Source organism: Trachurus trachurus (assembly GCF_905171665.1).
Source record: "Trachurus trachurus genome assembly, chromosome: 22".
Lineage (NCBI taxonomy): Eukaryota > Metazoa > Chordata > Actinopteri > Carangiformes > Carangidae > Trachurus > Trachurus trachurus.
Window position 1 is genome coordinate 12,135,251 of NC_139907.1, and position 15,257 is coordinate 12,150,507.

Consider the following 15,257-nt stretch of genomic DNA (forward strand, 5'->3'; position numbering starts at 1 on the left):
TACCCAGGCTATTATGCACCGGTCAGGCAAAAAATGTGAAGGAGATGTATTGAATTATATCCATTTACGTGTACGTGTGACTACAAGTACCACAATGCACCGCTGCATTCTCTGCTAGGAAGAAACATGGCTGCCTACTGTTCACCGACGATATTTGTATTTACGTTTCGTTTTTTATCCCTTATTAGACCGACAGAGGAACAAAGAGCCGCTGTCAGAAACTACTTCGAGTAACATTTAATCTAAACCAGTCCTCGGTGTTTGGATATAAAGACGCTGTTTGTTTTTTTCCCCAGGTAGACATAGTTACATACATTGACGGTTGACGTTACCGACAACCAGATTTTTTTTCCACGTTTTTTTTTTTCGCTGAGCTGTCAGGCCGCTCATCATCAATGTCCTGCCATTGATTTTGTGTGTGAAGCTCGGTGAACGACAGAAGAACTGCGAAGCCTTAAGGCAAATACATACATCCGGTTTTATAGTCGATATGTTCAGTCCCGTGAAGTCCTCTTATTTCAGAGTGAGCCCGGCCATTGTCAACAGAGAGCTCGGCAAGACCAAGATGAGATAGCAAGAGGACCCACAGCGGATGTGCTATCCTATCACACACTTGACTAAACTACTGCGAGGCTGCTGCTGCTGCTGCTGCTGCTGAGTGAGTCCCCGGCGGCATAACTGAGAGAAAACTGAGTTCAAAAATACTTCAACTCAACGCAGCATGTTTGGGAATCTGTTCGAAGAAGATGAGGAGGAAGGCTTCTCCTCCTCCACCACTTCCTCCTCCAAAGGGAGAGTCTCCAAGGCGGGAGACGAGCCTCCTCCAGCCCGAGGAAGAGCCAATCTGTGCGGCATCAAGAACCAGGGAGGGACCTGCTACCTGAACTCTCTGCTGCAGACCCTGCTGTTCACTCCAGAGTTCAGAGGTATGGACAGCTGTCTCTCACCACCAGTAGACTTAAGTAAACATTTAACTATTTATTCTGTTTGCTTTATGATTAATTAATTGTGTGTGTGTGTGTATCCTTGCAGAGGAGCTTTTCAGTCTGGGGCCAGAGGAGTTAGGATCCCTGGAAGACAAGGAGAAACCAGGAGCCAAAGTAAGAATTGCCAGGTGCCAATAGGTGTAAGCATTGATCTGATTATACAAGTGCATCTCAATACATTAGAATATAATTGAAAAGTCCATTTCCATGTAGTCAAATAGCCCCAACCAAGTATAGAGTGCATATAGGTAGAGACATACTTTTCCGAAGGTCAACATTTCCCTATTAATAATGCTTTTCTTCATTGGTCTTGGTGAAATGTTTCATTCTGTGTGTAATGGATCTATATAATGTATTAGTTCTGCTTTTTTAAATGAATTACTGACATAAATAAACTTTTCCGTGATATTCTATTTTATTGAGATGCACCTGTTATGTGTGTCTTTATGAAGCAGGTAATGGAGTTTCCTCTTCTTTCCTGTAGGTCAGAGTGATCCCACTGGAGCTCCAGAGGCTGTTCGCCCGTCTGTTGCTGGTGGACCAGCAGAGCGCCACCACTGCCGACCTCACGGACAGCTTTGGCTGGAACAGCAGCGAGGTCTGGTCCCATTAACTGTGTGTGTGCGTGCGTGTGCGTGTGTGTGTGAGTGTGTGAGAAGGAGAAAAGGAGGCTCAGGTTACACTTTCTTATGTCCATGGTTCATTTGCCCTCCAAGTCTTATCAGGAAATACGTGCTGACATTTGATTTTCAGACATACTTAATAGTGGTCAGGTCAACGGTTTGATTTAGGATTTGATTTTGTATCAAGGCATTTATGTAAAATGAATAAATTAAGAGGGAAACAGAGAGAGATTTTGCCACAGTTTATGCACATTCACAGAATTTAACCAGAGCTCTAAAACGATCGAAACTGAAAGCGTAACCTAAGCCCGAGTCGGGGGAGAAGAGAGTGACTGTGCACATATTAGATGAAATGTTGAAAAGTTGCAGTGTCTGATGTTAATGTTCAGGTTCAAAGTAAAGAGCGACATGTGCCCTGATCCCTTACCACAACATTTTATAGAGTTTTTACTGACATCTATATATTTTGAGTTAATGATAACATGACAGAATTAAGAAAGCTATACTCAGTAAAAGCTATTTTGCATCAGTTGGTGTCATTGTAGAAAACATTCATTTAAATATTGAGTCATCAGAGAATCTCACCTTTTTTTCGGCGACATTGATGTTGAGAGATTCTTGCATATTTTTCTGTGAAGTGTATTGTAATGTTCCATGACAAAGACAAAATCATACTGTATTCTGTTGGTACACAGACTTAAGATGCAGCATATACTGTACCTTTCTGTCCCTAATTTGATCCTTTTTTTTCTGCTGTTCTCCTCTTTCAGGGGACAAATCAACACGATGTACAAGAGCTGAACCGAATCCTGTTCAGTGCCTTGGAGCACTCTCTTGTGGGCACCACTGGTAGCACATTTATTCACCGGCTTTACCATGGGACCATTGTCAATAGCATTGTCTGCAAGGAGTGTGGGAATGTCAGCCAGAGACAGGTGTGTCTGTGTGTGTGGGGCCCCTCTGCTTCACTGACGTGGCAGCTTTTACATTTTGTCTATTGTAAGATTGAATATAATTGGCGCCTGGCATTACAGGAGATGTCGTAAAAAATGTTTTTTTTTACTTATTAACCCAGATCTTGTGTAAATGTTTATTTGTGGTTTGTTTAGGAGGACTTCCTGGACCTTACAGTGTGTGTCTGTGGCGTGTCCAGCCTGGAGGAGGCTTTGTGGAACATGTTTGTAGAGGAGGAGTTGTTTGAGGGCAATAACCTGTACCGCTGTGCACAATGTGACAGACTGGTCACTGCTGCCAAGGTCAGTGCCAGCTCTCTGACTGTATTAATGTAATAACAGAAGTTACGATACAGTAGAAAAATAATAGTTTAATATCAATTCATGTTGAACAAATAAGGAGATAAAAATTTATAAACATTTTTCTTGTAAACATCAAACATGGATATATTTGTATTCTTTCTGACCTTCCTGTTTTTTTACTTTACTCATTTTACTATTATTCAGTCTGCTAAGCTGAAGAAGCTCCCTCCATTCATGACAATGTCTCTGCTGAGATTCAGCTTTGACTTTGCCAAATGTGAGCGCTACAAGGAGACAGGACGCTACAGCTTTCCCCGCACCATCAACTTACGGCCATTTTGTGAACAGGTATCAGACACATTTTAACACTCTCTAAACTCACTTTTAATCAGATTTGGCACAATTAACTGAACCTCTTTCGTAGTAATTGTGTTTTTTTTTCAGTCTTTATGTTAGAAGTCTTTGTTGCAATAAGATGTCCTGAGTTAACTATTGTGTGTTGTTTTTTTTTCTTTCTTTTTGTTGTATTTCAGACTGATGGAGATGACTCTGATTACTCTTACGACCTGTTCTCTGTGATCATCCATAAAGGAGGCTGCTATGGTGGCCATTACCACGTTTATATCAGGGACATTGACCAGCTCGGCCAGTGGGAGCCACTGGTGAGAAAAAAAACAAAAAAAACACACATTTTAGTATAAATGAGTTGATTATTATTCATTCAGCATCATCTCTGTGTCTGTGTTGTTGTCAGGAGGAGGACTGCAAACCTAAAAGTCAGAGGAAAGTCAAAGAGGAAGCCAAGGAAGTGTGTGAGCCAAAACTGCAAGAAGACGACCCTTTGTCTGTCCTCACTGCTATAATTGCTCAGGTACTGCAACAACAACACTTTTTTTTTTCTTCTAAATTTAGTCCTTAGGATGCAGCATTTCTAGTTTCTGTGTCGGGTTGTGAACAGTGCTGTTCATTTCCCATCTTCAAGGATTCATCAAAAAGTGTCCTGATAGACCAGCTGGGCCAGAAACTCATGGACAAGATCGGTTCATCCTGGAGCAAAAAGTTCAGAAAACATTACGGTCCCATAGGAAAGGTATTATTGTTATTTTTGTTTTGCTTGTGATTGATTGATTCCTTTGGTCTAACGTTTCTTTGTCTGTCCTAGTTTTCTCATTTGATCTCTGTTTTTAAGCTCCTCTTTCTCTTCTGATGCAGTTCCTGCAGTCCCACAGTGATGTGTTCATGTTGGTGGCCGGTGGTACCAGAGTAGCACTGAAGGCAAACCTGCCGAGCCCTGTGACTGAGCCCCCTGACCCTGCAGAGCAGACCACTAACTCTGATCCTTCAACAGCTTCAGACCCCGGAGCGGCTGAACAAGAGCAAAGACCAAACCAGAAACCAGAACCTGAACCAGAGGTGCAAGAGCAAGTCACACTGTAGCAGGATTCAGAGTTTAAAATTACACTTTTGAAGCTTTTTGTAAAAATATTTTCAATCTAGTTTCCTCGTGGACATCTTGTGATTACTTTTCGTGCCTGTTTCTCACGGTGTTTCTTCCTGTCTATCAGCAGGGTAGCCACTGGTTTGACCTTAATGACTCCGCAGTGACCTCCATCAGGGAGTCTGACATAGAGAAGCAGTTCCAAGGCAAAGAAAGCGCGTACATGCTGTTCTACAGAAAAACACAGCTGCACAGGCCCACTGAAGGTAACGGACACCACATTTTTCATCTGTAATGGGAACTTTATATCTGCTCAGTTGGGTTGAGTGGGTTCATGTAGAAAGAAACAGTCTATTAACCATTTGCCCTGATAAGATTAATAATATTAGGAGTTTTAGCAATAAGATGATTAATATTCACAATATTTTTTTTCAGCTCTGAACAATCCACAGTATAAAGTTCCCTCTCATCTCATCCAGATGGCTGAGGAGGAGAACATCAAAATGCAACAGATGCGGTGAAGAAACATATTGAAATATTAAACTATTATCACATTCCACCTCACCTTTTAAAAAAAAAAAAAAAAGAAACATTGTTATTAATCTGTATTATTTCTATTCCAGTGAGAAGTTCGAAGCCACCAATAACACAGTGGAGTTGCGTCTGCATCTGGCACCGTCTTATAGGCTTGAAAATGGAGCCCTGCGGCCAGCTGACAAAGAGCATGTGAGCACCACCCTTAGTTTCGACCGTAGAAAGACCGTAGGAGATCTGCGATTAGCCATTTACCAGGTAACTTCATTCCCAAAAATCACACTTAACTGTGTTTTGAAATCCTGACAAAAACAAAACAGCAGAAATAACATGTGTGTGTGCTTCAATCTGTCCATTCAGATGCAGGAACTGTGGGAAGGGGATATGGCTTTAACTGTGGCAAAGAGTTTTCCAGCTGGTCTCCACCTTTACAACACTCTTACAGGTGAGATATTAAACCAAATACCTCAACAGGACAGTACATGTTAACATTTTGTACATCTCTGTAATGTCTTTTTTGTGTTTCTCTCTTCAGATGACAACGTCTCCCTCTACAGCGCAGGCATCTACACAAACTCTGACTTGTTTGTGTGGAACGGGAGAGAGGTGAAGAAAAGCACAGTCCTTCACAAACTCACTCCAATGTCAAGATCCAGGCTAACTCAACTTTTATCTCTCAGGTGTGTGGCGCGACCGTCTTGACCGGAGCGGAGTGGGAGCCCGTGTTGCTGACCGTAGTCCGTTCCTTTTTGGGCGAAGACATGGACCAGGAGGTCGGGGACGCGGCGGAGTGCGAGGAGAGCGGAGGCGGTTATGAAAACGGTGGTTTAGGACTTAAAAAGGAGGAGAGAGGGTTTGCAGGCGGTGTGACACTCGGGGAGGTGAAGGTGGCCCTGGGGGAGCCGAAGGAGAGTCTGCTGTGCCAGGAGCATAAGGGAGGAAAGAGGAGAGAACAAGGGGCAGGAGAGGGAGGAGGGGCCAGCGGGTGGAGGGTGTTCCCGCCAGATGACATGCAGCGGACGCTAAAGGAGCTGTCACTGAAAGATGGAGACGCGCTGTTGGTGTTGGAGCCGCAGTCGTTCGACAGCAGGTAAAATCCTCAGCGCTGTCCGTGTGTGTGTGTGTGTGTGTATAGTCGTCTTCATTTGTGTGTTTTACAGCCGTCTTCTTAACGTCGTCTAGTGTGTTCACTCGAAACGGAGACGTGGTCACTGTGACCACACCATCCGACTGCCGCTGGATTCAGGTGGAGTTACGACCAAACGGAGGACGAGGAGCTGGAGGAGAGGAGGAAACGGAGGAGGAGAGTAGGAAAATTAAGGTCCCAGCCACAGGAAATATGGTGAGTAGAATTCATGCTTCTGTTTCTGCTCTGCCTCTTCTTCTTCTTCTTTCTCATCTTTTCTCTCAACACATTTACCGTACTCCTGTTTAACACGTCTCTGCTACAGCTGCTGTGTGAGGTGAAACAGAGGGCCCTGGAGGAGCTGCAGCTACAGGAACCACCTTCAGGTAAGATGCCTGAAGAAGTGTTACACATGATGTTGACCTAAAGCCTCCTTTATTAGTAAGAATCAGGTATTATTGTAGATGCTGAGTCCCAGCCTGAGTTCGAATTTCAAGTTTTTTAGAAAGTGTTAAACTATTCCAATTCATTTTTATAAGATGTGTGCATCCGCTGCTACTTTTTTATATGGGAGAATGTAATTTAATTAATATTAAATAACCACCCTAAGGATGTTATAATGTGTGATGAGTTCTTTAGAGGCTGCTTATGTACTCTTATGAGCCCTGCCATGATATCTGTATATAACTCATCATCATTATCTGAAATGAGAGTGTTCACTTGTGTGTTTCTCACTTTGGTTAGAGGTGGTATTGTACTGAACTACACTGTATTGAAAGGTGCCAGAGGTTTAGAAACACGTATGAACACCACCACTAAATATGAAATCTATCTTAACACCCATGTCGTAAAAAAAAAAACCTCCAATAAAAACCTGATCATTATAAGCATCTTAAATGTCACCTAACCTTTATGTTGGAAGTGTATTTGAAAGACTTGATAGATTAAATGAATGATGTGAAAAGTGGCTTCCAAGAAATTTCCATTTGGGTTCTTTTACTCTGTATGTGTTTGCATGCTTCATTCAGCTGTTTTTCTGTCTCACTGACCAGGTGCAGAGTTCTGTCTGAGGCAGGTGGACTGCACAGGGAAACTCCTTCCTCCAGGTACACCGTCTTCTGTTACTGTTACCTTGAGGGTGATTTTTAATGGTGCAGATAACCGAAAGCTGGAAATCCCCCTCATTTAATCAAAATATTAAGATGCACATTCCTTTACACTGTCCCCTCGTTAAATTTTAAAAGGTACTATCCCTGCCTGTAATTTCTCTTCTCATCATCGACCTTTGAAGCAGTAGCAAACATTTACTGAGCTGCACTCGTGTTGTGTTACTCTGGTTTACCTGACAGTGTGTGAAGAGTTGAGTGTTCGGGATGCAGGGGTGCGACTCATGACCACGCTCACTCTCTGTCCGGGAACTGCCCCCAAGGCATCACAGGTGTGTCTTTTTTATTTGAAATCTTCAATGAATCCTTTGTAGCCTGTTTGCAGCTGCACAGGTGAAAGTTACAGAACATTTAAGTGCCAGTAAAGTATCCCTCACTACACTTTAAAATGAATCAAGTGAAGGAGTTATGGGCCATTTGAATAGTTGACATTGAGAGGTGTTTCCCTCTGTTGCAGCTTTTCTTGCATTTTTCTGTGGGTGCAGCGCCCTCTGCTGGCATGGAGATGGACATAATCATGGAAGCATCTTGTACTGTCAAAGAGGTGAAGAAGAAAAATCTAATGTGCCAATTTAAGAGTTTGTATGTTTTGAAAATTAATATTAATTGTATTTAATGATATTGTTATTTACAGTGTCTAAAGGCGATGCTGGATGCTGTCGGACTAGATGGTAATACTGCTTTTTTCCCCCCTGTTTCCCAAAGTGTGTGTAACTTGCATGTAAAGAAAATGAACACTGCTTTTGTGAGAGTGTAATCAAACAGATATTCGCTGCAGTATTTGGTTGGTAATGTCATTTAAATGCGTGCTTGCAGGTACCTGTTGGCACTTGAGGAGGCTCGATTGGTGTGAAGAGGTTGGAGAACCACTTATGGATGAGGTGAGTGGCTTTCTTTAATTGTGAATGTGTAGATTATTCTTTTCTGTATTATCTGACCAGCAGTTTAAAATGTAAGAATATTAAAGACACAAATACAAAGTTCAGCTAACAGTTGTGGTTAAAAGTTAAAAGGCAAATCTAAAATGTTTGTACTGGTATATGATTTCTTCCCTTGTTTTTCTACTTGTATGTCAGGATGCTTGTCTGTCAGAGCTGAAGATAAGCAGTGGAGACACATTAGTCGTCACGGAGGGACAACTTCCTCCAAAGGTACTCCAGTGTTTTTTGGTTGGTAAGTCACAACGTATCATACCTTACCTCTCTGCTTAGTCATTTTTGTCTCTTTCCATCAGGGTTTTCTTAAATTATCCATATGGCTGGATCCCAAAAACATGGAAGCAGATATTTATTACCTTAAAAATGGACACGCTGAGGAGGTTGAAACAGATTCTCACCCACCTCCTCTTTGTCGCGGCAACATGGTGGACTTGAGAAGTGTAGGACAGGTGGAGATATCGGACGAAGCCACGTTGGAGGATCTCAAGACTCAGGTAGATTTTGTTTATGACGAAGTTAATAATATCAATAGTTGTGCTGTTCCTGCAACAATTGTTGGCATGTTTCCTCCACTAAATGTTTCCTTTTGCTTTTACTGTCAAACTCTGAATCAGGTGTTGACGCTGCCTGCTCTCCAAAGTGTGTGCATACCAACTACTGCCTTCATGCGTGTGTGGCAGATGGAGGGACGCAGGCTGGCACGAATCCTCAGAGGACAACAACTAACACTCAGGTAGTTTTTAGAAATTGATCCGATTATTTTCATCAGGCCAGATGTAAGAAGTTTGAGTCCTGACTAAATTTTTTGTTTGTTTTGTTGTTTTGTGATCAGGAAATTGAAGCTCACCAGTGGTACAGATCTTTGTGTGCAACAGCTGCTGAAAGAGGAGGATCTTGGGTAAAATTTGCGGTTTAATTAATTTCTGATGATGCAAACTTTAAATCCTTAAAGTCTTTACTTTCACTTGCATTTGTAATAACATTTTCATCCCTTATTTCCTCACCCCCTAAGACCCAAGGAGGTGTTGCTGAATGTAAAGATGGGAGTACCAGGGGAGAGGTGTTACTACCCGCCAGAGGAGCTGGTTTGGGACGCGTCCCGTGATCCTTCACCTCGCTGTCTACGCACCTGTCTGGCTGCACACTATGGCCTCTCTCCTGACTCTCTGCTGTTGGCCAAGCACCAGCCTGACAAACACACATGGGAGGAAATATCAAACTGGGTAAGGGAATAGTTTTTTATGTGGATTTATTTGTGTCACTTTACTACTTTGGTGCTCAGTAATTAAGTTAGGGGAAGTTTGGGAATTGGTAAAAGGAGAAGAATACAAGAGAAAGTTGCTGACTGCATAAAGTATGGTTGATAAATCTGACCTTTATCATTGAATTCATCATTTCATAATTTGATAAGACAAGAAAATATCTAAAAATCTCAGTTGTCTCTGTGTTTTGGGTTTTCCTCATCACATTACTAATTGATAATATGGCATTGTGTCTTTTACTTTCAGAGCCAGCAGGTTTCCAAAAAGAAAAAGAAGAAGAGAACAGAGTCACTTCTTGGAGCACCTTTCCACCTCAAAGACGGTGACACAATCGGCATCAAGGTATTAGTTAAACCCAGTAGTCAGTTTAGTTTCTAAAATAAAATTAGTTTGTTTTTTTGTGAGGAAAATGCTCAATTGGTTATACTGTATATATTTTCTTCTTTTCAGAATCTTTTGATTGACAACAACAGGCACTTCATCACGGAGCAGGATGAGCAGGGCCAGCAGAGGCTCAGAGAGCATGCAGAGCAAAACAGGAAAGGGTGAGATGTTTTTACTTTCGGACGAGAAAACACTTGTTATTTTGTGTAATAACTGTGATTGTGGCCGTATAGATGCTTCTTAAAATCCTTTACAACATTTATTTTTTGCCTGGAGTGACCCATAGCTGCATGAGAAACCACCAAACTGTGTCAGTCTGGTCTGATTATTCTTGTTTTTAATGTAAAATTCAATGTAAAATTCATTGTATTCAAGATTCATTCCCTGTCTCATGTGTAGAGCGGACCCTGCAGGCTCTGATGCTGCTGAACCGCAGAAGAAGGCTGGACAGACCAAATCCAGGAAGCCAGAGGTGGCGCTGTCGATAAGTGTCGGGGAGTTCAGATAGCACCCGGCTCCCACAGGTGTATGGACAAATCAGGACTACCTGTGAAACTACACCCACGCACACAGATGCCAAGTTGCAGTTAGGACAATCCACATGACATAAGTCTTGTGCCATTTTTTTTTCTTTACAAATTTTTTAAACCTGACAAAATCAAACCTTAAATTATTTTCCGGTTCCCCTCTGATGATTTAATATTGACAAAAGAAGTGGGAGAATTTCATCTTTAGCACTTTGATTTGCTGTTTTGTAATGGCTGACTGTACTGATTGATTTGCATTATTTCTATGCAAAATAACTTTTTTTTTAAAAATTGAATTTCCCATATTTGTCTCGGCCTCTCTGTACATATGCTCAAATAGACAACTGCCACACATATCCTCTTTTTTTTTTTTTTTTTTTTTTAATCTTTTCTGAGGGAGATGTGAAGAAAGCACAACCTTTGCTGTATCCACCAGAAGCTCATTTCTAACCTTTATACTGCAAGTATTTCTTTGGCTGTCACAAACTTGCATTGGAGCTTGTGCGAACTGGAGTTTCTATCTCAAACACTGCTGTGGTTGAACTGTAGCAATCAGGGTGAAATATCTACTGCAGTAGCCACGAGCCAGTGGCTTTTAAATTCTTGTCAACCAAATTTCCAGTACAACAAGCCCCCGCAGTAGGGAATCAACCATCAACATTAAGTCCTGTTGTGATGTACAAGGTAACTGGTTGTACAAGAATTGACACGTTTTTATAATAAACCCATCACTGTGCACCATGAACAAAAACCATTACCTGGATCATGGGCTCTGTAAATGGGCTTATTTTAGGTTGACAAGGGAGAGGAGAGACAGGCCTTAACACAGAGACGCCACAGTGCTGCTCTCTCCTCCCTACCTCACTCTCTGCCTCTCTCACTCTACCTCTGCTGCCCTGTTTAATGTTTAAGTTTTATTTTCCGGTTTAATTTTTAATTTTCCAAACCCTCAACTGTGGCTCTGCTGCTCTATGACATTAAACTACAGTTCAAGATTTTAGACGGTGACACATTGTTTAATGTTTTGGCTCGGTATGCTTAACACTTTGGGTGTGAAATTACATTTCAGAATAACTGTATGGAGCGGAAATACCATTGTGTTACATAACCATTTATGATGCCTGATGAATTGGTTTTCCTCAGCTTTCTCTCCTTGATTATGTAAAACTAAAGGTCCCTGGTTTAATGTTTTGTTTGCATGCACTATATGTAAACTTCAGGGAGCTAAAAATAATCCTTTAGATAACTTATTTGAAGAAAGTGACAAATTAATTGTGTTACTGTATGAATTGTGATGTTTTTTTTCTCTTTTTGGGAGGATTTGATTTTTGTTATAAAATATTTTCTATGCTGCTTCATGTGTTAATCTGGCCTTTATCTGTGCCAAGAATTTACAAATAGATTTTTTTTTTAATTTGTTTGAAGCAGATGCATAAACTCTACAATATACTCGGCAATAGTGAAATTTAATTTTGTATCATGTATCATTTACAAGTGTTATTTGATGATTACATCTTCGGTGTTATTGATAAGGACTGATCTGCTGAATTATGACAGTGGACATCTGTTTGTATCCGTGTCAGATTGTATCTGCAGAAAGTATTTTATCAACAATAAAGCTATGTATACAGTAACTGCCACTGATGTCGTGTTAATTAGTCTTAAATTGTCAGTTGCAACATTTTATATCACATGCATTTGTCGCTTTATCCATTATGTATCCCTGTTGATGATGTGACTTTATGAATAGAAATGTCAGCTATGAATGAAAGGTGACAAAAGTGGTAATTATTTAATTTTTCTAGTTATTATATTTTCTTTGCAGGTTGAAGTAGGCTACCTAAAGCCACACCACCCCCTCTGATTATGCTCCCTGTCAATCTCTGAGAGCAGCTCAGATCAGCTCACAGGTTTCTGTAGGCTATGTTACACATGGAAGGTGAGTCTGGTTGCTTTCTGCTTTATGGAGCATGGGGCACATGTCAATTTATGATGCACAAAACCTCACACCACGAGTTACTTTACTTCATGTACATCACATTTACTTTACCAACAGTCACACTCTGATTGTCATTTGTTAAGAATGAAAATGCAATACATAGACATACATAACATTTCAGTTGATGGCATGCAGATGTAAAGCATAGGCTTTTATATAAAAATGAACTAGCCATCCTGTTCCTAGCCACCAGATCCAGTTCCAAAACTGTTCTCAATGCATTGTTTGAGTCGAACTAATCTGGACTACAATACAGGGCAAGGAGCTGTTGCTGAACTTAATCTGAGAGGTTAGGTAGAAGTGCAGTAAATCAGATTTAAAATAAGCAAAGCAAAACAAAAACATTTTATTGTATTTATTTATTTTTGAAGAATCCTTAGACCCACCACAAACCCTGATTTCTGCGAGTCAAATATAATCTGTGATGATCCAATCGACTGTCTAAATGAGATGGGGACCCTCATCTCATCCTATCCCACTTCAACTCTGCAGCCAAAATAGTTTATTACAATGCAGCAGTTACCATGAAAACCGAGACTATATTTACTACCCTCTTTTTCTAACTTGGTATTTTAAGTATTTACCCACGAAAGAAAAACCGTGACAGATTATAATATCAAGAGGACGCGCCTCCAGATAATCCCCGTTTAAGGTTCACCTAAAGAGAAAATCTGGTTGTAGTACAGAACTACAGCCCACCACGCGGCCGGATCATCCAATCAGGTGTCACGCTGCGGCTTACGTCCCTGCCCGGTGGTGCTCCGGTATTAATGTGGCAGGAGGACGCGCTGCAGGAATCACTGTCTTGACTGTCAGGCTGACACGGAGCTTGCTGGACCACTCACATCTGCAAACATGGTTGATGCTTTCTGCGCTACATGGAAACTGGTCGACAGCCAGAACTTCGATGACTACATGAAGGCACTGGGTGAGGGAGCAGCTCTTCATTCATATTATCTGCTACAGGCTGCACTTTATATTTATGTTACTAACTACTGATAGGAGCTGTGTTTTTACCCACACTTATTTTAATTTGAATAATTAATAATTAATAGAAATCATAGCTGTGAATGTCATAATTTATGATGCATCAGTGTAAGGTCTGTTAAATCAAGAGATTATATTTATCTTATTTTGTGCAGGTGTTGGTTTTGCCACAAGACAAGTTGGTAATGTCACCAAGCCAACAGTAGTGATCGGCAAAGATGGAGACAAAGTAGTGGTGAAAACCCTGAGCACCTTCAGAAACACTGAGATCTCCTCCAAACTGGGAGAGGAGTTTGACGAGACCACGCCTGACGACCGACACGTCAAAGTAAGTGGAGGGGCTCATAACACACAATCCACAGTGTCTTGATGATGATGATGATGAGATGTTATGCTGGTTGAAGACTGTCTCTGGGTTTGTTTTTAAATATGCTGTTTGTGTCTGCAGTCCACCTTCACTATGGAGGGAGACAAGCTGCTGCAGGTGCAGAGGTGGGACGGCAAGGAGACCAAGTTTGTCAGAGAAATCAAGGATGGGAAGATGGTGATGGTGAGTTCTCTTGTTTATTCTGCAAGTTTCTGTGCTTCAGTAACTCAAATGAACTGAAGTAAAATGCTTCTGATATCAAGTCATGAAATCAAATTATTGCCTCTTCTTATCATGTTTGATAAGCTGTCTCTCCATCTCTGCCTCACAGACTTTGACCTACGAGGGAGTCCAGGCGGTCCGCACCTACGAGAAGGCTTAAACTTTACCACCCACTTGAAACTGCAAATCATCCCAGCACTGCAAACAGTCAACAAGGTGTTCTCCTCTTTGTTTTTTTTTGTTTGTTTTTTTTATAATAAAGAAAATTGTGGTTTTTATTTCATGCAGTGATTTGCACTTCATTTGTTGTTGTGACATGAGATACATACTTTGGGAAAACTTTTATAAGATCTTTTCTAATAAATTCAGACTGTGAAAAGTCTGTCAAATGTGACAAAAGGGAAAAAATAAACTGCTTTGACAAAACCTTTTGAATGTCTCTGTGTATAATGTGAGAGTCACACGAGCATCATCAATTCAGTACCACTTTTTCTCTCTTTCATGCAACTTTGAATGCAGGGCCTGCATCTCTTTTCAAATATATGAGCCCAGATTGTGGGAACAGTGCAGCCCCTGTGATGGGTCGCTCCCAGGTGACAGCTGCAGGGTGATGGTGCAGGCCAGAGCCGGCCGTGCAGCAGCAGCAGCCAGTGTTGACCATTGAACTCATGGGCGACGTGAATGTCCTGTAGTAACCTCCAGATGGTCAGAGGCGGCCAGCGAGGAGCCGGAGGAGATGGAGAGGAGGTGGGGGTGGGGCCAGTGATGTCACTCGCTTGGGATAATCCGGTTAAAGCTGTGGTGTCATTACGTAGAGGCATCATTCGATGGTGTGGGCCAACCGTGACTGAATGCTGCCGCTGGCATGACAGGCCAAGAGAGGACACTGCGCACGGTGTGCACCAATCCAATATTCAACAGATCGTAGTTCAGGGGCTAAAAATACAGTTTGTCAATAGACCTTTGTCCAACTGGAGGTGTTTTAAAAAATCTTGTTAATTCAATTCAATTTAAAGCTTCCTCATCTATCCTCCATCTTTCCCAAGTTTCAGAGATCAAGTTAACTCCTCCCTGCCCTGCCTTGCCCTGTGAACCATTCTTCCCATCTCCACACACAAGCTGCCAAGTTTCTGACCACCTCTGAATAGGCTGCCACACAAAGACACTGTGGTAACTGGAGTGGAACTCATTTGGCCGCTGCTCGCTGAATTAATTTCAATCAAAATACGTCTTTATGCTCCATTTTTGGAGCAGCAACATTGCATATGTATTCTCACATCATTTGCATAAGTATTTGGGGCTGAAAAGCGACTGAAAGACAGGTTCAGGCGAGTTAATGTCACGATATATTCACAGCAGCACAATCACAGAGGAGAAGTCATGGGAGCCTATCACATTCCATGAATCAGTGAGAGATAGTGGTTCAGTGTAGCCTCCTCTGT

At 41.6% G+C, this 15,257-nt stretch overlaps 2 protein-coding genes across 3 annotated transcripts; both read left to right on the plus strand.

Annotated features, from left to right (window-relative positions):
• Nucleotides 1–133: 133 nt before the first annotated feature.
• Nucleotides 134–11,815, plus strand: usp40 (ubiquitin specific peptidase 40). 2 transcript variants are annotated; one of them, XM_083998385.1, is made up of 31 exons: nt 134–926; nt 1,033–1,100; nt 1,471–1,584; nt 2,380–2,544; nt 2,719–2,865; nt 3,070–3,213; nt 3,399–3,527; nt 3,620–3,736; nt 3,848–3,955; nt 4,078–4,278; nt 4,431–4,569; nt 4,739–4,820; nt 4,927–5,095; nt 5,198–5,282; nt 5,373–5,443; nt 5,518–5,927; nt 6,020–6,179; nt 6,289–6,349; nt 7,016–7,069; nt 7,313–7,401; nt 7,587–7,673; nt 7,764–7,800; nt 7,946–8,010; nt 8,206–8,280; nt 8,364–8,561; nt 8,682–8,800; nt 8,900–8,965; nt 9,080–9,290; nt 9,576–9,671; nt 9,780–9,874; nt 10,113–11,815. In XM_083998385.1, the coding sequence occupies exons 1-31, from the start codon at nt 722–724 to the stop codon at nt 10,219–10,221; spliced, it is 3,876 nt and encodes a 1,291-aa protein (XP_083854511.1). In that variant the 5' UTR covers nt 134–721; the 3' UTR covers nt 10,222–11,815. The 2 variants fall into 2 exon arrangements, with proteins under 2 accessions (XP_083854511.1, XP_083854512.1); XM_083998386.1 differs by having other exon boundaries at nt 4,434–4,569.
• Nucleotides 11,816–13,026: 1,211 nt separating this feature from the next.
• On the plus strand, nt 13,027–14,246 carry fabp7a (fatty acid binding protein 7, brain, a). The gene is made up of 4 exons (XM_083997563.1): nt 13,027–13,167; nt 13,382–13,554; nt 13,675–13,776; nt 13,925–14,246. Exons 1-4 carry the CDS (start codon nt 13,095–13,097, stop codon nt 13,973–13,975), a joined length of 399 nt encoding a protein of 132 aa, XP_083853689.1. The 5' UTR covers nt 13,027–13,094; the 3' UTR covers nt 13,976–14,246.
• Nucleotides 14,247–15,257: the final 1,011 nt, after the last annotated feature.

Coding starts and splice junctions, on each gene's coding strand:
- fabp7a (XM_083997563.1), top strand. CDS start 13,095: ATGGTTGATGCTTTCTGCGCTACATGGAAACTGGTCGACAGCCAGAAC. Junction 13,168..13,381: donor TGACTACATGAAGGCACTGG/GTGAGGGAGCAG, acceptor TATTTTGTGCAG/GTGTTGGTTTTGCCACAAGA. Junction 13,777..13,924: donor AGGATGGGAAGATGGTGATG/GTGAGTTCTCTT, acceptor TCTGCCTCACAG/ACTTTGACCTACGAGGGAGT.
- usp40 (XM_083998385.1), top strand. CDS start 722: ATGTTTGGGAATCTGTTCGAAGAAGATGAGGAGGAAGGCTTCTCCTCC. Junction 927..1,032: donor GTTCACTCCAGAGTTCAGAG/GTATGGACAGCT, acceptor GTATCCTTGCAG/AGGAGCTTTTCAGTCTGGGG. Junction 7,402..7,586: donor CTGCCCCCAAGGCATCACAG/GTGTGTCTTTTT, acceptor CCTCTGTTGCAG/CTTTTCTTGCATTTTTCTGT.